At 44.3% G+C, this 21,769-nt stretch overlaps 1 protein-coding gene across 7 annotated transcripts in view; it reads left to right on the top strand.

Annotated features, from left to right (window-relative positions):
• The window catches only part of slka (STE20-like kinase a), a 48,952-nt gene that overhangs the window by 10,079 nt on the left and 17,104 nt on the right, over positions 1–21,769 (top strand). For 4 of the 7 annotated variants that reach the window (XM_083775434.1, XM_083775431.1, XM_083775436.1 and 1 more), the window contains exons 3-14: positions 3,906–3,954; positions 6,400–6,549; positions 9,939–10,011; positions 11,643–11,837; positions 13,037–13,118; positions 13,215–13,346; positions 14,121–14,550; positions 15,436–15,626; positions 16,219–16,423; positions 16,771–17,045; positions 17,521–17,919; positions 18,663–18,793. In XM_083775434.1, coding sequence (XP_083631560.1) covers positions 3,906–3,954; positions 6,400–6,549; positions 9,939–10,011; positions 11,643–11,837; positions 13,037–13,118; positions 13,215–13,346; positions 14,121–14,550; positions 15,436–15,626; positions 16,219–16,423; positions 16,771–17,045; positions 17,521–17,919; positions 18,663–18,793 — 2,312 coding nt within the window. The remainder of the gene's footprint in view (positions 1–3,905; positions 3,955–6,399; positions 6,550–9,938; positions 10,012–11,642; positions 11,838–13,036; positions 13,119–13,214; positions 13,347–14,120; positions 14,551–15,435; positions 15,627–16,218; positions 16,424–16,770; positions 17,046–17,520; positions 17,920–18,662; positions 18,794–21,769) is intronic. The other 3 variants (XM_083775433.1, XM_083775437.1, XM_083775432.1) reach the window with 2 other exon arrangements.

The raw sequence follows: 21,769 nt of genomic DNA, 5'->3' as shown, positions 1-21,769 counted from the left end.
TATTTGAAAACGTACTTTACTCGTTGTTTTGTTTAGTTCTTTGGTAAATGAACGCCATTCACACATACCATTACAGCTTCACACGAGAGCATCTAAAGTAGCAGATTGAGCTCAGGACATTTGGTGGATCACCTCATTTTATGCATTTTAATGCTATCCAATTCACCTACAGCAGGTAGCTATATGCTAAGCAGGCCAGGTGCATGCACAGTAAATGCGATCCAAAGATAGATAACTGCAGTCAATGGAGGGCAGTATAATGTGTGTGTATATATACACACACACACACACACACACACACACACACACACACACCTGTTATTAATGATTACACAATTACCCACTCTGCTATTCAGTGTGTCAGGATGTTACGCAACAGCCTGTCGTAATCCACCATTCATACGGTGGGGTATGGTCAAACACACCAGTTGTTTTAACAGCAGACCTGTTCAACCACAGGAGTAAATACGCCATAAGCCTCCAGTATGTCTCGCCATTTGAACTGTTTGCCCATGCTTCCTGTTATGTTGTAACGGCGGCGGCAAATGCTTTTCTTGCACGCACAAAGCAACTTTTTCTTTGACCTCAAAATAAGAAGTGAAGTGGGGGGTTACTAGGGGGGGGGGATGCCATACGGGAATGACACAGCACCTGCCATACTGTGTGTTGTAGGCTCAATGTGTCAGTTTGTCGCCTCTCCCTTCACATTCAGTAGATCCCGTGATCTTTAGTGGCCAGATGTCATTTCCTGGGTTCTAGTAGGAACATAGTAAATTACAATAAGAAAATCGCTATGAAATTAGGTAAAAGACATATTTAGCCACTTGTTCGAATGCCCCACCCACCTGTCAAAAATAGTTAAAGCGAAAGAAACACTCTTCTTTTACTTTCTCTAATGACAACCTAAAACATGAACCTCGGTTGAAAAAAACCAAACAACGTTGTCGTTTAAGGTTTAAGTGGTTCAGTTGCTTTTTCCAGCACTGGGAGAGGAGGACTCTGGCCTCAGCACAATGAGGTGGTGTCATGTGAACTCTGTGGAACGTTACATGTATGGTTACGATAATGGAGGCCTGCCCGTGGCCGGAGAAAGTGGCAGTGAATAATTCAGAGCTGTGTTATTGCGTGCTGCCTGCGGCCCAGAGTGGCATGACCAACGTGGTCTCCTGCAGCCGTGGCGCGTAGGGCGAAATAAAACTAACCTCTCCTCACCAGGCTTTCCACCACCTCGGAGGAAAAGCCTGGTCTCTGTTTCATTTGGGTATATGATCCCGGCGGGAGCGGATTATATCGTTACGTCATGTTGTAGTATTGTTTTGTAGTCGACAGGCAGGAACAACAAACACAAACTTCCTTTTCCCTCAAACTGGAAGAATAACAATAAAAGCTCTCGTAGCATGCAGCTTTTATTGAGAAAAATCGGTTTGAGGGAAAAGGAAGTTCGGGTTTGTTGTTCCAACTTCCTGCCTGACTACAAAACAATACTACAACATGACCTAACGATATCATCCGCTCCCGCCCGGGCAGTGAGATCCGGGCCGAAGCCTTTACCACTATCTTATTTTTATTTCATCCTTTTTTTTTGTTCTCACTGTTTTTGTTCTTTTTGCATGTGACATGGGTTAAAAAAAAGTGAAAATGATAATCAGATTGATTTGGTTTTCTCCATTTCCTGAAAAGTGATGTGATTTATGGGACATACAAGGTTTCCAAAGACAGCGACAATACATACATACATACTGTACTGTACATACATAGTTGCCAATCCAAGGTCAGGATAGCTTATTGGTTCCAACTTCTTCATTTCACTTGCAGAGTCGTAGCTACCATTGATTTCTTTCCCCCTTCTGCTTATCATTTGATACCTCAAACCACTGACTTAAGGGCTGGCAAAGCCAATATTGATGAGGTGGTGGGTTTGTACATTGCATCAGCTATTGTTACCGAGGTCAGTCGGTCACTACTGGGTGCTGGGACGGTCTCACTAACGGCATTAGCTCATGGCGTTGGATTCATCTAATGCACCACAGCTGTCCAGGGATAAGACAAATGCAGTTAAGCTACTGAAATTCATACACTCGCTGAGGATGTACACCAGATCGCGTCCTTTGCAGGGTTCACAAATCGATTTAGGTTTCACTTGAGAGCGAACCATAACCTTTTTAATTTACAGTTTGATGTGCATTATTGGACCTTCCCCTCCTCTGGGATCCAAGTCTACATCAAACGTTGTGAGCTTGTAGATTGACTACTTTAGCTATTTTTTAATTTAGTTTTTAATGTAGAAAATGATTAAATGCATGGCCTGTTTTTTCCATACATACTATAGTTATTTTTATTTTGTATTATTGGTAGTTATTTATTTTGTATATTTTAGTTATGTGTCCATATCTGCCCTTTGCGCTTTTTATTTACACATCAGATATCTTCCCATGTTCAACGCCAACAGCACAATTAAATTAAATCATTAATTGCAATTTGTTGAATGACCATTAATCATCAAGTAAAATGTCATGACATCCCGGGATTTGAACAGATACTGTAGACGAAATGACTCTTGTTCTCAAACTTGTTGAATGTCGAGTAGGTACAAACAGCAGGTAAATATACAGTATGTATACTTGTACGCATATTGATGTTTCAACTCTGTATTGTCTGCTAAACAACAGCAAAGCCAGGATTTACATGACGGGCAGTTGTTGGTACCTGCAGGGCATTTCTGCCTGACGCACCTCCTCGGTGCCTAAGCGCCAGCTGTAGGGTTTCAGCTGAGAGCCATCCTGGCCTTGCCCCTTGCTCACAGGTAGTGACCCTAGACTCTGCATGGCAGGGGCGTCCTCCTCCCTGAGCCAGGCTTTCACCTGACCGCATACCTGGTGGTTTGGAAGCGTAGGTTGATGTTGGAACCTCACAGGCCTCTTCCGTCAGGCCCACTTCAGCCAAGAATGTGTGATGAAATTAACAGGATGTGAGCTGTGAGTCATTCTTGTCACATTTTCTTTTATGACTCAAATCCCATTTCCCCTGCAGGTCGAAGGGGGCACACATGAAAAGGAAGTCCTTTCACCTCGAACCCTCCTGCTGCTATTTGGCTGCATGTTTCGAGTAAATTGATATGTGTGAACTTGAAGCAGTGCGTTATTGCTACAAACATTGCTTCGGTTCAAGATGAAAAGAATACAAGGCAGGATCTAATGTGTTTCCCAAACACTTGTGTTAAAAATGGGGGATAGTGATTTATTGACAACCAGCGCGTCTATCCTTTTGGTAGTCGCCGGCACACTGAGACCGAGACTTTTAGCAGACGCTCTTTTCCAGAGCAGCTTACAAACTGCAAGCTTAAAGTAAGTGGAGTCCAACAACACAACACGATAAGTGGCTGAGTAACTGGAGCACTGTGAAAAGGCTCCACACTCTCTCGCTGCTGCCTCTTCTGTGTGGAAACTGAATAGAAGTCAGTATGGCCTGAACACCATTAGCATGTTGATTCTGACGGAACAGGGTTAGGTTGTGAGCTTGTAGATCTGCTATTTTCAAATGGCTGAAGTGTGTGTGTGTGTATGTGTGTAATATATATATATATATATATATATATACACACACACACACATATATATATATATATATATATATATGTGTGTGTGTGTGTATATATATATATGTATATACCGGTGTGTGTGTGTGTGTGTGTGTGTGTGTGAGAGAGAGGGTTCAAAAAGCAAGGAGGACCAGATCGACCTGAGCTTCTAGATCTGCTACTTTTGATGCTTTTGTGTGATGCTGTAGTGTGATCAAGTAGGGCGTTTATTTATTTTAAAAAAACCACGAAAACGTTGAATATGGAGGTCTCTGCAGTCTGCACGATAATGGCGATATGATCCTTTACTTTGTCTTTCTGTCTACAGATCCTGATCGAGTTCTGTGCGGGTGGGGCAGTAGATGCTGTCATGCTGGGTAAGTAAGTCCCCAACCCAAACTCTTCACACAAACAACCCCAGAAAAGAATGTACAACGTTCTTGAGGTTCTCTTTTCATTTCATACTCCAGAAACAACCTCTGTCCGTCTCTCTCTCTCTCTCTCTCTCTCTCTCTCTCTCTCTCTCTGTGTGGTTGTTCTTTTTCCTTCTCTCCAGTTTGGAGAGAGCGGTCCAGCTGTATAATTATGTTAGCTCATATTTCCAGGAGTGGTTAGCACCACTTCTAATAGCTCAGCACTTTCTTTGTTATTTGGTGAGCTTTGGAGAAACACCTCGCCACTTGTCCCAACTAATATACCACTGGCCTACCTCATACTGGTTCTCAGCGCAGAGTCCCCGAGAACCGCCAGGGTTCCAAATGTGTGTACGAAATAAATAAATGCTTCATTTGCGTCGTCGTGATCATGTGGATCGGCTGTTTTCTAAATGGCCATGAAATTGTTTCAATACTGGGGCAGATCCTCTGCAGACCCCCCCTCAAGAAGCCCTGGGAGTGAACCCACTTTGATAAGCGCTGCCATAAAGAGTTGTTCTTTGAGAATGCCGAGGGACCCCGTAGCCATTTTCTTTCCACCCAGATGGCCCTTCTATCTGCATGTCATAACTCAGACTTCAGTACATTCAGACTGGTGCAAGGCCACTGGTGTCTGCCAGTTACCATGGGGAACCACGAAGACAGCCCAGATGACCCGCTCCGCTTATCAATCTATTTTAACCCATTCTGACCTGAGATCAGATTTTAAAAAAAAAGTCAGTCGTTCTTCGATTTTTCAAAAATAGCAGACCTACAAGCTCGTAGCGCGCCACTCGGTGGCGCGCTATGAGCTTGTAGATCTGCTATTTTTCAATAGCTAAAGCATAACATGATGCTAACACCAAAATGGGTTCCCGTTCAGAATGGGTTAAAACTGTGGCACATGAAATAAGAGGACTAATAACTATGTCGCTTCAAAGATGATGACTGGAAGTAATCTTGTGCATAATATCGTCCCTGTCGGGCAGAGAAGCCTTGTATCTGCGTGATTGTTAATTAACAAATTAATGCCCTACTTTTGTCTCACCGTGGCATGTTGCCATCTTGTAGATCTGCTATTTTTGTTCACTTTGGAATCATTTTGAAAGTGCTCACCGGTATGTGTGCATAGTTTGGCTTATTGAAGGTTCTCCTCTTCAAGTTCAGACTCCACTTTAGCTCGTAGCTCTTGCCCTAGCCTTGACGACCTTGCCTTGCAGTCTTATGTTATGCATCTAGGTTAGGTTAAAATGTAATGCGTTTCACATTAGATGACGCCAGGTACATGTTGTTGTTCTGGCATCCTATAGTTGTATAGCTCCAATGTACATAATGTTTTTTAAATATTATTATGTTTAGACAGATAGGCACTTTCTTGGTTTACCTATGATTACTATGTCTATGCATTTGATGCATTTACCTTGAGTTTAACCCATTTTGACCTGAGATCAGATAGCAGACCTACAAGCTTGTAGCGCTCCACTCGGTGGCGCGCTATGAGCTTGTAGATCTGCTATTTTTCAATAGCTAAAGCATAACATAACGCTAACACCAAAAGGGGTTCCCGACCAGAATGAGTTAAATTAGAGATGGGTCCGATTAATCGGTGATTCGATTAATCATTGGGATCAAAATCGATTATTAAAAAAACAAACCTGTTGCAAAGGCTATATTATATTGTCCTCCAAACCCTGCTCATGGTGACTACATTTTACCATTTATTGTGTTAACTTAGGCCTCCTGCAGGTGACCTGAATGCTATATGGTGCAATGTTGAGTACAGGAACACTTTGGTGGATAACAGATATTCTGTTATGCATCCAGTATTCTTTCCCACATTGGATGCATTTTTATGGTTTCTTCAAAAATCTGCGACTTTGAGGTAGGTTGTCGGAACTTAGTACTGCACCCCATTGGCCATCAATGAATCGATGAATTCTCAATTATAGAATTATAGTAATCGATTTTAATTTTCGACACTTTTACACATGCCTAGTTTAAATGCCTAAATGGTATATTGTGTGCCTGTGGCTTTTATAAATATATTGAAACGACGAAGAGAAAAAAAGTCTTTATAAAAGCCTGTGGCTTTTATAAATGTATTGAAAGAACCAAGAGAAAAAGTCTTTAACCCATTCTGACCGGGCACCCATTTTGGTGTCGGCATCATGTTATGCTTTAGCTATTGAAAAATAGCAGATCTACAAGCTCATATCGCGCCACCGAGTGGCGCGATACAAGCTTGTAGGTCTGCTATTTTTGAAAAAATCGAAGAGCGACTGACATTTTTAGAATCTGATCTCAGGTCAGAATGGGTTCATCGGACCAGTGTGTGTCCGGCGGAAACCTGGTATGAATCTGATCTCAGGTCAGAATGGGTTCACTGAACATGATGTATCATCCACACAGAACTGGAGAGGCCGCTGACGGAGGCGCAGATCCGCGTGGTGTGCAGGCAGACCCTGGAGGCCTTGGCTTACCTCCACGAGAACAAGGTCATCCACCGAGACCTGAAGGCTGGGAACATCCTCCTCTCCATGGATGGAGACGTCAAACTGGGTAACGTCTCTCTGTCTCTGTCTCTTCTCTTCTCTTCTGCTCTCACTGCCAGGGATCGGACCAAGGATCTGCTTAGCAGAGAGAGAGAGAGAGAGAGAGAGAGAGAGAGAGAGACCCCCCATTATGTATTGTATAAAACTGTGTTGCAGATTAACCCATTCTGACCTGAGATCAGATTCTAAAAAATGTCAGTCGTTCTTCGATTTTTCAAAAAATAGCAGACCTACAAGCTCGTATCGCGCCACTCGGTGGCGCGATATGAGCTTGTAGATCTGCTATTTTTCAATAGCTAAAGCATAACATGATGCTGACACCAAAATGGGTGCCCGGTCAGAATGGGTTAACACATTAAAACACCAGTAATGAGCTCTTAACACATTAAAACACCAGTAATGAGCTCTTAACACATTAAAACACCAGTAATGAGCTCTTAACACATTAAAACACCAGTAATGAGCTCTTAACACATTAAAACACCAGTAATGAGCTCTTAACACGTTAAAACACCAGTAATGAGCTCTTAACACATTAAAACACCAGTAATGAGCTCTTAACACGTTAAAACACCAGTAATGAGCTCTTAACACGTTAAAACACCAGTAATGAGCTCTTAGCACATTAAAACACCAGTAATGAGCTCTTAACACATTAAAACACCAGTAATGAGCTCTTAACACATTAAAACACCAGTAATGAGCTCTTAACACATTAAAACACCAGTGGCAACTTGAACATAGAGCTGCTGCTATTGTAAAATACAAAAAGAATACTGCAAGTCCTTTTCTTTAGTACTGAAAGTATATTTTGATACCAATACTTATGTATATTTACTAAAGTACCTTTTGTGTGGTATTTTACTGTAAGTAAAAGACAGTCTGAGTACTTCTTCCACCACTGTTAACCCACTAATGGCCAAGTTGCCAACCTTAATAACATCTTATTGTGCCTTAGGCCAGCTTTGGCTGACTTTTTGAATGACAATAGAATAATGTGCGATATGACCACAATGTCACGAAATATCTCATTTTAAAGCTGCACATCTCTAGTTTATACCGAAAAACAAAATATGTTCCTAGCATGTTCCTTCGTTTACTTATAAGCACTTTAGTACACCTTGGTTTGACTTATCACTGAAACCAAGGTCTACTAAAAAGCTTATAAGTAAACGATGGAACAAGCTATAATCATAATTATTTTTTCATTGTAAAGTAGTGACTTGGAGCTATAAAATGAGACATTTCGTGACATTGTGGTCATATCTCACATTTTTCGATTGCCATTCAAAAAGTCGCCAATGCTGGCCAATGCCCCATTTCTTAATTCGTCATTTTAATGCAATAAGAGGGATCAGCGATCTAAATACAATACATCAAGTTTTACTTTCGATTTCAAAGTAATACCCAGAAGTTCCACCTGATGGCAGGAACGTTCCATTATTCTGATTTTGACAAAAGTGTTAAATCTGGCTAAATCACTTCCTGTCAAACGAGGTAAACAAAGGAAGCTAATTTGACCCCTAGCTTATATTTTGTCCGTCCGGATTGCTAAACTAACATTAGCTTTGTCATAACTTAGTCAGATTAAGCTTAAAAACGGCCAGGAACATCCCAAAATATCACATTTTTTGCCGCGGATCACATAGAGACGGCGCGCGTGCACGATAGTGCACGATCGCGCGGGTTTCGGCCGGTTTTTGGTAGATTACATAAAAATAATTAAAAAAATGTCAAACAATTGCAATATTTTGTTATAAAAAGACGTACTGACAGGGCAGTACGTCTACTACGCAGATAACGTCATTGGCTTGGAGGGATTTGTTGATTTACTACGTCAATTAACATGGCAGTCTATGGGCTTGACGTAGCCTTGGCCACAAAGGAGTTAAAGGACAAGAGCAAAGCAGTCCTCTCTTGTGTTTCTATATTTCAGTCAAGTTGTTTATGCTGGACTTTGGAAGCTGGACATTACGTTTGTTCCAACAGTTAATGTGTTTACTGTGAGACCGACTACACTAGAGGAGCTTTGGCATCTGTATAGCTGTAGACTTTCTGATGATTAATTTTAGGTAGGCAAGCTCATTAATAAGAAAAGGCACAGTGCCAAATCTCATGCTCACGTGATCCGTGATATACTGTGAGAAACGGACAGAAATAGTCTCTCACACACACACACACACACACACACACACACACGCGTCAAGATTATGACATTTTCCTTGACGATAAATTGTCATACAAATAATTCAGGAGAGAGTGCCCATTTATGAGCTTGAATCTTATATTCCAATTTTGTCTTCTCCCTTCTTTGTGTCGTCCTGAGTTCTCCCTCCTGATTGGTTAAAATTGTTATCCCGACCTTTACCAAAGAGCTGGAGAGACCGGGAGACACCTGTTATTGAACAAACAACAAACGAGCAATGGTTCATATTCATTTGAACAAAAAGAATATCTCTTAGTGCACCTTCTGCATGCACTATTCAGACATGTATGTTTCCTGTGGCTGCATTGTGCTAGTTGGAGATATGCTATATGTTATTATTATACAAGTTATTGCCTTTTATTGTGTGACTCAAAACTATGAATGGTGCAGATTAACCCATTCTGACCTGAGAGCAGATTCACACGAGGTTTCCACTGGACACACACTGGTCTGATTAACCCATTCTGACCTGAGATCAGATTCTAAAAATGTCAGTCGTTCTTCAATTCTTCAAAAATAGCAGACCTACAAGCTCGTATCGCGCCACTCGGTGGCGCGATATGAGCTTGTAGATCTGCTATTTTTCAATAGCTAAAGCATAACATGATGCCAACACCAAAATGGGTGCCCGGTCAGAATGGGTTAACACCCCAATCGCCCAGGACGAAGTTCACCGTCCTTTCTATTAGTAACACCCAGCGCCCAGGACCAAGTTTGATCCAAAAGACGAAGTTTATTGATATGAAAACCCATCGCATCGCTCCACAGCCTACTAGCGCCTGTTGCGCAATCCTCGATGTTGCGCAACAGTGGGACGTCATCGAAGATGTTCCCCCCCCCCCCCCCCCCCTGTTTAGCCGGCGACAACGAAAATCTTAAAACGTTAATTATAACTCTCGATCTAAATCATCCCGTCCGATTCTAAGAAAAGACCCTGTGTTAGACGGCCTCCTGCTGTCCATTCGCTAGTCGCGTTAGATTTAATCACGCCTCCCGTTGTTTTCGATCGCCGTTAAAGAGTGTTTTGGCTACATTTAGCTGCTCCAGCCACGTCCGGTATAACTTCCGGTCCGTCCGTAAAAGTGCTCCGTTGCTATAAATGGCTTGGGCGCTCTGATTTAATGCATTAAATAACCCCCGGGCAATGTTGAGTCAGATTCATTGACATTGTGGATCTGTTCTGTTTTCAGCGGACTTTGGCGTCTCGGCCAGAAATACCAAGACCTTCCAGAGAAGGGACTCTTTCATCGGGACGCCCTATTGGTGAGTCATGCAGACTAGATCAGTGGGTCTGAAAGTGGCATCCGGGGGTTAACCCATTCTGACCTGAGATCAGATTCTAAAAACGTCTTCTACATCCCGACAGTTTTCTGAAAAAGCCATGTTTCTGTGTCAGTCGTTCTTCGATTTTTCAAAAATAGCAGACCTACAAGCTCGTAGCGCGCCACTCGGTGGCGCGCTATGAGCTTGTAGATCTGCTATTTTTAAATAGCTAAAGCGTGACATGATGCTAAGAAGTTTGAGAACCACTGAATGGAACTAGATCAGCTCTATTCCATTCCATTCCATTCCTGATCCATTCTGAGTGATGTCTCTCACGGCCGCCGGGCAGCCAGTCATCCGTTTGTGTGGCGACACTGACACCACACAAACACAAACGCTTTCAACCCCTGCTGTAAATAATAGTTATACAGATGGCTCAGAAACATTACAGATGAACATGCGCACACACACACACACACACACACACACACACACACACACACAGTCACACACACAAACACACAGTCACACACACACACACACACACACACAGTCACACACACACACACACACACACAGTCACAGTCACACACACACCACACACACACACACACCCGTAAGAGACGGCATACAAACCCACATCCTGCGGAAGCACGTGCATAAAAGGTTTTTAGTACGCTTGGCTTGTTTATCTGCAGACTTGATCTGATCATGTACTGCAGGGACTGACTCCAGGTCAGCCTAGGGCTATAGGCACACCACAGAGACTGATCTGATCATGTACTGCAGGGACTGACTCCAGGTCAGCCTAGGGCTATAGGCACACCACAGAGACTGACTTGGTCAGCACAGAGACTAAACATCAGACAAATATACCACTAAGGCACTTCAATTCATTTACATTTTCTCTGATTTTTTTAGTTTTCACTGTTGCTATACTTCAAATATTCAAATGGAACAATGACGCACATCCTCCGTTTTTGGCACTGAGCCAGACTGCAAAAAATAGAGCTCTCAACGCACGCGTTGTGCACTTGTAGATCTCCTATTTTCAGCTAATGTTCCTCCCCAGAGTAGTTGCTATAGGGTTCAAGTCGTGTCCCCCCCCTGCAGTATCTCTGAGGACCCCCTGTTGAAACCCCTGATATAGACTAAGCTTTGTCCTGCAGGAGACCCTCCAACTGTGCATATTATACAAAGTGGTTTGATTCATATTGTGTTCCAACTCTGTCATTTCCGGTGTACAAAAACTCAACCACTATTTTTGCTTCTACGGCCCAACAGCCTGGAATAAACTTCCATTGGAGCTCAGACACGCACCCTCTGTAGACATTTTTTTATCTCAACTCAAGACTCACCTCTTCACTCTTGCTTTTAGTTGAGTTTTAATATGCACGTTTCTACCCTGTCCTGACTGATTTGCTGCATGTGGTGTTTTTATTTGTTTTTATTTATTTTATGTTCTTATATTCAATTTTGTTCTTTGCCATTGTTCTATCATTTTAACTACTTGTGTTTTATTGTATTCTATTTTTGTGTCCTGCCCTGTGAAGCACTTTGAGCTGCATTTATGTATGAAAGGTGCTATACAAATAAAGTTTATTATTATTATTATTATTATCGTTCTCCAGGATGGCTCCGGAGGTGGTGATGTGCGAGACGTCCAAGGACCGGCCCTACGACTACAAGGCGGACATCTGGTCCCTGGGGGTCACGCTGATCGAGCTGGCGCAGATAGAGCCTCCCAACCACGAGATGAACCCCATGAGGGTGCTGCTGAAAATAGCCAAGTCTGAGCCGCCCACGCTGATGCAGCCGTCACGATGGTGAGATGATGATGACGATGATGATGATGATGATGATGACATGATGCTGCTGGGGAGGGCTAAGAGGACAGGTGGAGCTGTGAGATATGTTGGCTGTCGACTGTGAATCTGGGATGATGAACTTGACATTGTCAGAGAAGGATGAGAAGCGACGTGATCAGTATTATTAGGGGCCATCATGGCCATAGAAAGAGTCTCGTGAATTTGAACCCATCAATCGCTGCTATGCTCCAACGTCCTCCTGTCATCTGCTTTAACCCATTCTGACCTGAGATCAGATTCATACGAGGTTTCCACTGGACACACACTGGTCTGATTAACCCATTCTGAACTGAGATCAGATTCAAAAAATGTCAGTCGTTCTTCGATTTTTCAAAAATAGCAGACCTACAAGCTCGTATCGCGCCACTCGGTGGCGCGATACGAGCTTGTAGATCTGCTATTTTTCAATAGCTAAAGCATAACATGATGCTGACACCAAAATGGGTGCCCGGTCAGAATTGGTTTAAAATGTTAATATGTATTTTGGGGTGCACACGCAGATCCGACACACCAAAGGTCCGAAGCGCGGGGACATGCGATGCGGAAATGCGACGGTCTGACATGTGCTGCTCCCGTGCTCGCGGTTATGGTTAGGTTAGGGATTGAGGTTTCGGATCAATAGTATGTCTGAACTAAAGCCTGTACCCTATATTTTTGGCCTTTCTATTGATAGATTACAGTAGTCTGAGAGAGAGAGAGAGATGGGGTGGGTGACACCAGCGCTGGCAGGCTGATTACCAGCCTAGGTGCCCAGACGGCTACACCGGCCGCCCGGGTCGTCATTTGCTTTATTAACCCATTCTGACCTGAGATCAGATTCATACGAGGTTTCCACCGGACACACACTGGTCTGATTAACCCATTCTGTCCTGAGATCAGATTAAAAAAAATGTCAGTCGTTGTTCGATTTCTTCAAAAATAGCAGACCTACAAGCTCGTAGCGCGCCACTCGGTGGCGCGCTACGAGCTTGTAGATCTGCTATTTTTAAATAGCTAAAGCACAACATGATGTTAACACCAAAATGGGTTCCCGTTCAGAATGGGTTAAGACGAATAACCAAATAAATGTTGATTCAACGTCGGATTACCGAACAAACATCATAGCATTGATTGTTATTGGCATAGAGCTTTGATTTATTTTATTTCTTAACTGGCAGGTCGCCCGAATTCAGCGACTTTCTTCGGAGGGCGTTGGATAAGAATGTGGACAACAGGTGGAACACGGCACAGCTGCTACAGGTGAGTTCACCTGCGGTTACAAACGGCATGTTTTATTGTTCTTGAATGAAAATCTAAAGGATGCTAGTGTTTATGGTCCACTGTGTGGCTACGCAGCATCCATTTGTCTGCAACGTGGTGGACAACAGGCCTGTGAGGGAGCTGATCGCAGAGGCCAGCGCAGAAGTCACGGAGGAGATCGAAGAAGCCAAATACGAGGAAGAGGAAGAGGAGGCCGAGGTGCCTCAGGTAGGTCTTTATCATAATGATAGCCTGATGAAGGTCGAATAGATCGAAACGTTGCTTTTCTCTTAACCTATTTAGCGCTAGCAAATCCACATTTCCAGACTTCCGGTAGGGAGCTTATCCTAGGAACTTTAACAGGTCCCGTTCAAATGTTGTTTACAATGTGGGTCCATGCCAGTGCACTTGGGGGCTCCTCATCGCCGGCTCTGTGCCGTCAAAGAAACGCTGTTTTGACCAAAATGCCATCTGGGACAAGGAATAGGAGATACAGGTGATTGAATGAAACGGATAGAATGGATTATTATGGCGACGACGATCGGCGATCCAGTGCTGTGCTAACAACACAGCTAGCTAACCGGCTAACGTAAGTCGCATTATGGCTCGATCCATCGAATGCACTATAAAAGCTCAATTGACAAAGGTCTTCGGCAATGGCGGTATAAGTGTTAAACTTTTCAACTGCATTTGAAAAACGGCGTGCAGGATTTTCTTTCCTTTTTCACTACGTCGGGCTCTTGGTTGTCCTTCTCCTATACGCACCTGTCGCCTGTAGGTGTGCAAAGGCCTTGCTTTTTATGGACTCTTAAAATCCTCCAAACATGACAGATTTGCACAACTCTGCATGGGACTGATTTTATGGTTGAAAAGTTAAACCTTAAATCATCCCTGTTTGGTAGAGCTCAGCTGTGCGACTCCTCAGTAATGTAATGTAATGTATTCTATTTGGTAGAGCTCAGCTGTGTGACTCCTCAGTAACGTATTCCTCTGCTGGTTCAGGCCACGCCGGGTCACAAGCGGGCGCCCTCGGACGCCAGCGTGGCCAGCAGCGAGGACGTCCCGGCGGCCTCCCCCTCCGTGGCTCTGGAGGCTGTCACGGAGAACACGGAGGACCAGTGGTCCAGTGATAAGCTCTCTGACGAAGGCCTGGGGACCAGCGATAAGCTCTCTGACGAAGGCCTGGGGACCAGCGATAAGCTCTCTGACGAAGGCCTGGGGACCAGCGATAAGCTCTCTGACGAAGGCCTGGGGACCAGCGATAAGCTCTCTGACGAAGGCCTGGGGACCAGCGATAAGCTCTCTGACGAAGGCCTGGGGACCAGCGATAAGCTCTCTGACGAAGGCCTGGGGACCAGCGAGGCAGACCGGGCAGAGGAGGACAAACTCAACCAGGTGTCCGACTCCAGCAACGAAGACCTGGCCACAGCAGGTAGGGCCTGGCAGGCACCGTCATGACGTTTTAGGTGGCGATTAATTAACCCATTCTGACCTGAGATCAGATTCGTACGAGGTTTCCACTGGACACACACTGGTCTGATTAACCCATTCTGACCTGAGATCAGATTCTAAAAATGTCAGTCGTCCTTCGATTTTTCAAAAATAGCAGACCTACAAGCTCGTATCGCGCCACTCGGTGGCGCGATATGAGCTTGTAGATCTGCTATTTTTAAATAGCTAAAGCATAACATGATGCCAACACCAAAATGGGTTCCCGGTCAGAATGGGCTAAGAGTCCTATAGTGCACACTGTTATCACTCAAAGAGTCTCCATTGAGTCTCCGCCAGGTCATCAAATGATTGGCTGAGGAATGCGACAAAAACTACAAAAATGTCCATGTATTCAAGGCTTCATGAGTGTAATTGATAGAAAATAAGTCAATTCTACCATGGATTTGAACCCGGTTCAAAATGTGTCGCCTATATGTCTAGGTGAGACTGTGACATGACCTTTGACACAATCTAAATGTCTCAATAGAAGAGCAGGGAGACGAAATCCAACCATCCCAATTGTATAAATTACATTTAATTAACATACCGGATTTAACAAGGATGCTCATTTCCATCCACAGTCCCCACACACAACATAAAAAGTGAAAACAAAACATGCAGACAGTGAAGCACATTACACTACGAGACAAAGCATTAAAAAAAGAATGCCCAAATGTATGGGCTGTCAAGGCCAGATAGGGTTTTTTTGCTACTTAGTAGCATGCCTGCATAACTTGTGGGTATGATGATGCATTGCTTACCCTCCATACATATCAATGCAATGGAAAGGATTGTGATGGTTATGTTATGTAATGCATTGTGACAGACCTGGCCGCCGGACCGCCAGAGCCCACCACGGAGGAGTCGCTCTCAGAGGAGCCCACGGAGCCTAAGCCCATCGAGGAGACCCCTGCTGGCCTGGTGGTGCCACTACAACCGGAGCAAACGTCACATACGCCGGCCGCCCAACAAGACTCTGTGACAGTCAGTCAGGAAACGGGGGAGGAGGAGAAGGAGGTGATTGGTTCTCGACCCAACAGGACATGGCTACTTTGCAGACATATTAGCTTGGTCACTTTTTCTCTATAACGTTTGTTTTTGTTTTGTAAAGTGGGGTCCCTAGCTAAATGTGTTAATACAGCATCACAATCATTTTTTACCACTTTATCCATTTATATTTTGGCAACACAACAAATCTTCTCTTATGGGGGTCCCTGACACAAAACATTTTCAGATGGGAGTCTGGCCTATGCATTTCGGGACATGGAAGAAGTTTAAGAAGCGCTGGTTTAGACGGGTTCATTGTTTACCGGGTATTGTCTCTTTGAGGCTTAAAAAGACACACTTTTGCATTGCTCTGCATAAGAGTGTCTGCTAAATGCCTTAACCCATTTTGTGCGGGAACCCCTTTTGGTGTTTTAAACATTATGTTATAATTTAGCTATTGAAAAATAGAAGATCTACAAGCTCATAGCGCGCCACTCGGTGACCTTGTAGGTCTGCTATTTTCGAAAAATCGTGAAAATATTTATTTCAGAAAACTGGAGGATTTAGAATATTTCTTTTTAATTTTGTTGTCGGGCCTGAATGGGTTAAATTGTAATTGAAGGTGCACGTTGAGGGAACGGAAGACACGCCTAATGGAGTAACGGGACGCGTGGAACCTGGAGAGGCCAAAGTAAAGGAGGAAGAAGAATCTGACATGCCTGTCCGACCCGCTGAATGCACAGAGTCGGGGGAGCACCCACAACCTGCACCAGAAGAAGCAGCTTTCATCTCAGAAGCTGGGACTACTGCGAAGGAACAGTCCACAGGTATGTGTATAGTCATGTATTTGGGCATGCATGTCTCTGGACATGCATGACCTCATTGATGATCATGACTTTGTGCCCTCCGAATTGTTGTTTCCCCCGAATTCCCCGGATGTTCAGTTCGGTCATGATTCATAAACCACAGATCTGACCTGGAACTTAAAAAAAAAGAAGAAGAGGAAAAGTAGTCACTGGAAAATAATAGTTCATTAGTTTCATAAAGTAGCATTTGTATAGTAATACGTTTCCAGAAATAATTAAGGCTGTTGCCTTTCTAAATGTGTCCTGCGCTAAATGTTTATGTATTCCTTTTCTGTTCTGTTTTTAACGTGTGTGTGCGCGTGCGCTAGTAGACGAAACTCAGGAGGCCGTAGAGGACGGGTCGTCACTCGTGCGTGAAAACGGCGCGCACGCAAACGCAGGGACGGGAATAGAATGTAACGGTGACGCTGACGCCGGCGTAAACGGAGCCTGGGACGCTGCAGAGCGTTCCTCTGAGGACGCGCCGGGGGAGAAAAGCAAAGAGGCTGAACCTGAGGACGGGGAGACGAAGACTGTCCCCCAGGAGGAGGCGTCTGAAACGGAGGAGACGGTCCCAGAGGAGGGGTCTGCACACGGGACACAGGTACAGTGATCAGCAGGCATGGAACTCACTCAACCCACCATACCATTCCATGGCGCTTGTTTTTCACGTAAATGTTTATCATTTCTGTTGAAAGCTGCAGTCACTGTAAAAAAAAGAAAAAAGGTCAAAGAAATGGTCAAGTTGCGGAATATTGCAGCTTTTACAGTACATCAGCTATTTTAGCTATTTAACCCATTCTGACCTGAGATCAGATTCTAAAAATGTCTATTACATCCTGACAGTTTCATTATTAACCCATTCTGACCTGAGATCAGATTCTAAAAGTGTCTAAGATTTTTCAAAAATAGCAGATCTACAAGCTCATATCGCGCCACTCGGTGGCGCGATATGAGCTTGTAGATCTGCTATTTTTCAATAGCTAAAGCATAACATGATGCTAACACCAAAATGGGTTCCCGTTCAGAATGGGTTAAAAATATATATTTAAGCGATTAAGGGTCCCGGTTGTGTGCAGGCCGGCGTGGAGACTGAACCGAGAGAACAGGCCGGGGGAGCCGAACCCACGGAAGGAGTCGGCGAGGAAGCCGAGGCGACCTCTGTGGTTTCGGAGACGCCGGGCATTCCCGCGGCGCCCATCCTTCATGGCGAGACGGAGGAGGACAAAATGGCCGCCGCCGCCACCGACGGAGAGGAAGGCTCCGTACAAGATACCGTCTCTGTCCCCGAGAGTGAAGCGGAGTCGGAAACGAGCAAGGCGTGGGAACACGGGAGCCCCGTGGCCGCGGTCAAAGCGGACGTGGAGAAGGACTCTGACTCTGGGAGCAGCTCTGCCACGGACAGTAACAGCTATGACCTCAACCTGTCCATTTCCAGCTTCCTGTCCAAGAGCAAAGACTCTTCAATGTCTGTACAGGTACAAATACAACACATACAGTACACTTTACATTAAACTGAGCAATTCATTGAAACTTCATCCCACCCTATACCATCCCAAGTATTTAGTTTAGGGTTTTTCTCCAGCACTTTGGTCTGGTTAAGTGTAGAGGAGCAGCACGGACTCAAGGGGCCATTAACGGGGTAAATCAGTTTCTTGGTTTTTGTTTTATAGCAGGCAAAGATGGTAGATTTAGAAAGTGACACCAACTTGTAGCCTGCACCAGAGGCGAAATGGTACACAAATGGCATATAAATGGTCTCCTAAGTGGCCAGAAGTAGATTTTCTCCTGATTAGTCTCTTCTTTTTGTTGTTGTAAAGAACAGTGTTGATTTTGACAGCACACTTTGAGTTTTAGTCATAGCCTTTTGAATACATTTTCATTTAGTTTTGGTCATATTTTAGTAATCTGAAAAGTTTTAGTCTAGTCAACAAAATATAAGATTTTAGTGATGGTGTCGTGTTGGCAGTGCGACCAAACATAAAAATGACTTTTCTTTAAGTTTTACTGGATCGCTTCTATTTTAGTCTAGTTTTTTTTTTTTATGAAATTGTCAATGTATTTAGTTTTCGTCTTCATAGCTTAGTTTTTATTTAGTTTCCTTTCCATCGGTGAAAAAAAGTAGTTTGTCATAGTTTTAGTCTACGGAATCAACACTGGTAAAGAGAAAGGTCCGCACACGGCCTTAATGCTTTTCTCTTTGTTGTTGTCTTGGTTGCAGGACATGAAACGACAGAAGAAGACTCTGAAAAAGACACGCAAGTTCATGGTGGACGGCGTGGAGGTCAGCGTGACCACGTCCAGGATCGTCACGGACAACGACGCCAAGAACGAGGAGATGAGGTTCTTGAGGTAGGAGGAGATGAGGTCCTTGAGGTAGGATCCCTCCCTCCAGGAGGAGATGAGGTCCTTGAGGTAGGATCCCTCCCTCCAGGAGGAGATGAGGTTCTTGAGGTAGGATCCCTCCCTCCAGAGGAGATGAGGTTCTTGAGGTAGGATCCCTCCCTCCAGGAGGAGATGAGGTTCTTGAGGTAGGATCCCTCCCTCCAGAGGAGATGAGGTTCTTGAGGTAGGATCCCTCCCTCCAGGAGGAGATGAGGTCCTTGAGGTAGGATCCCTCCCTCCAGAGGAGATGAGGTTCTTGAGGTAGGATCCCTCCCTCCAGGAGGAGATGAGGTTCTTGAGGTAGGATCCCTCCCTCCAGGAGGAGATGAGGTCCTTGAGGTAGGATCCCTCCCTCCAGGAGGAGATGAGGTCCTTGAGGTAGGATCCCTCCCTCCAGGAGGAGATGAGGTCCTTGAGGTAGGATCCCTCCCTCCAGGAGGAGATGAGGTCCTTGAGGTAGGATCCCTCCCTCCAGGAGGAGATGAGGTTCTTGAGGTAGGATCCCTCCCTCCAGGAGGAGATGAGGTCCTTGAGGTAGGATCCCTCCCTCCAGGAGGAGATGAGGTCCTTGAGGTAGGATCCCTCCCTCCAGGAGGAGATGAGGTTCTTGAGGTAGGATCCCTCCCTCCAGGAGGAGATGAGGTCCTTGAGGTAGGATCCCTCCCTCCAGGAGGAGATGAGGTTCTTGAGGTAGGATCCCTCCCTCCAGGAGGAGATGAGGTTCTTGAGGTAGGATCCCTCCCTCCAAGAGGAGATGAGGTCCTTGAGGTAGGATCCCTCCCTCCAGAGGAGATGAGGTCCTTGAGGTAGGATCCCTCCCTCCAGAGGAGATGAGGTCCTTGAGGTAGGATCCCTCCCTCCAGGAGGAGATGAGGTCCTTGAGGTAGGATCCCTCCCTCCAGGAGGAGATGAGGTCCTTGAGGTAGGATCCCTCCCTCCAGAGGAGATGAGGTTCTTGAGGTAGGATCCCTCCCTCCAGGAGGAGATGAGGTTCTTGAGGTAGGATCCCTCCCTCCAGGAGGAGATGAGGTCCTTGAGGTAGGATCCCTCCCTCCAGGAGGAGATGAGGTCCTTGAGGTAGGATCCCTCCCTCCAGGAGGAGATGAGGTCCTTGAGGTAGGATCCCTCCCTCCAGGAGGAGATGAGGTCCTTGAGGTAGGATCCCTCCCTCCAGGAGGAGATGAGGTCCTTGAGGTAGGATCCCTCCCTCCAGGAGGGTGGTCTCGCACAATCGTGGGTCTCGCACATCATCTCCGTGGTGTAGCGCAGTGGTTATTAACCTTTTCCGGTTAATACAAGATAGCGGTAATCATATTTGAACTGGGGACCCCCACCCTGACAAGCTCTTGGAATTGTAGGAGTGGAGGCATTATATTGAGAAAATAGCAGATCTAAACTCTTAATCCAGAGCAACTTGCAACAGTAAGTAAGAACACATTGTAATACATCAAATACATACAAAATTGTCATCAAGAATCCTACGTAAGCTAAGAACCTAACATCCGTCAAACAGTGGAATATCTATATAATTAAACTATGCGTATATACACTATATCAGGGGTGGGCAATTATTTTTCCAAGGGGCCAAATGAGAAACAGAAAATCTTGTGGAGGGTGGTGCCAAAATGCTGAACTCAATTTAGCATAATATTAATTTTATTTCTATATAAAATGCAGTAAATTGCATTGTTTTGACAAGCTGGTAAGAGTGTTATTTCTATTACCTCTGACTTCAGTAAATAAATACATAGTCCATATTTTGTCTCTGCATTCGGCATCCACCTTTCTTTTTTTTTGGCATGATGGGACATTTTTGGGGCGTGACAATGAAGGTAACAGGTTGTCAATCACACAAAATTCACAGCAGGAAACGGATATGTGAAAACAGGTATGTGAATAAACGGCCTTCAAAATAAAAGCAATGCCGTTTTAGTCCAAGCATAAGTTAAAATGACAAAGTACGCTTTATCTTCTAATTTCCAAGTAACCTTTCATGGCAGTCAGCCAAAGGGCCGTATTTAATTTGGCCCCCGGGCCGTGTAATGCCCAGGTCTGCACTATATCATACACACAATTCAATGTTCAATGGCAAAAATCTGTGTGACAATGAATGGTGTATACATGTAATGGTGACAGCCCTGCCCGTCCCCCTGGCCTGCCTAATTATGGAACGTGACCCATTTAACACGCTTGCCTCAAATACTAACTCCCACAGATTGGTGGGCACTTGATGGATGCCTCATGTAATTATCACTGACGTCAACGTTCCATCTTCCATTTTATTAAAGACACTGGAAACCCAACAAGCCATACTTGTTACGACAAGCGCTGTCTGTTTTGTTTCTCACCTGGTTGTGATCTGATGTTCATGTTATGTCAACTGTATATTTTGCCCGGCGTTTCACAAACCACAGATATGAACTGGTATTTACTCCCACTGCAAATAAATAATTTATAGTTTTATAAACTATTATTATTACAATTACAACTATTATTGTAATAGTTTCCAAAAAATAAAGTTGAAATGTAAAAAATAAATTCATATGGTAAGCGTAATGTCTATTATGCCGGGATGCTGTTTCACCACAAAACCGGGTTGGTTAACTGTAATATAACATGGGCTTCTGCAGGTCTACTCCACTGTTGGGTCACCATTAGAGTAAAAATCCCATTTTATTTTCCTACCTTTAAAAAAATAAATATATATTTAAAGATTTTCTTTTAACAAAAATACAATTGTAAAATAGATATAAAAGAAAGAATCAAATCCATTCCATTCCATGAATACAAAATGTGAAGTTTAAGTAGAGAAAATAGCTGATCTACAAGCACTCTACATGCACAAAGTTGCGCATTGTGCGCTTGTAGATCTGCTACTTTCACTAGTTTGGGTCCCAGGCAAACGTCTAATGTCTCTTTTGCGTCTGGAGCTAAAACATTGGG

The sequence above is a fragment of the Protomyctophum parallelum genome (assembly GCF_964188405.1).
Source record: "Protomyctophum parallelum genome assembly, chromosome: 10".
Classification (NCBI taxonomy): domain Eukaryota; kingdom Metazoa; phylum Chordata; class Actinopteri; order Myctophiformes; family Myctophidae; genus Protomyctophum; species Protomyctophum parallelum.
Note: the sequence above shows the minus strand (reverse complement) of the source record. Positions and strands in the feature narration are given on the sequence as shown.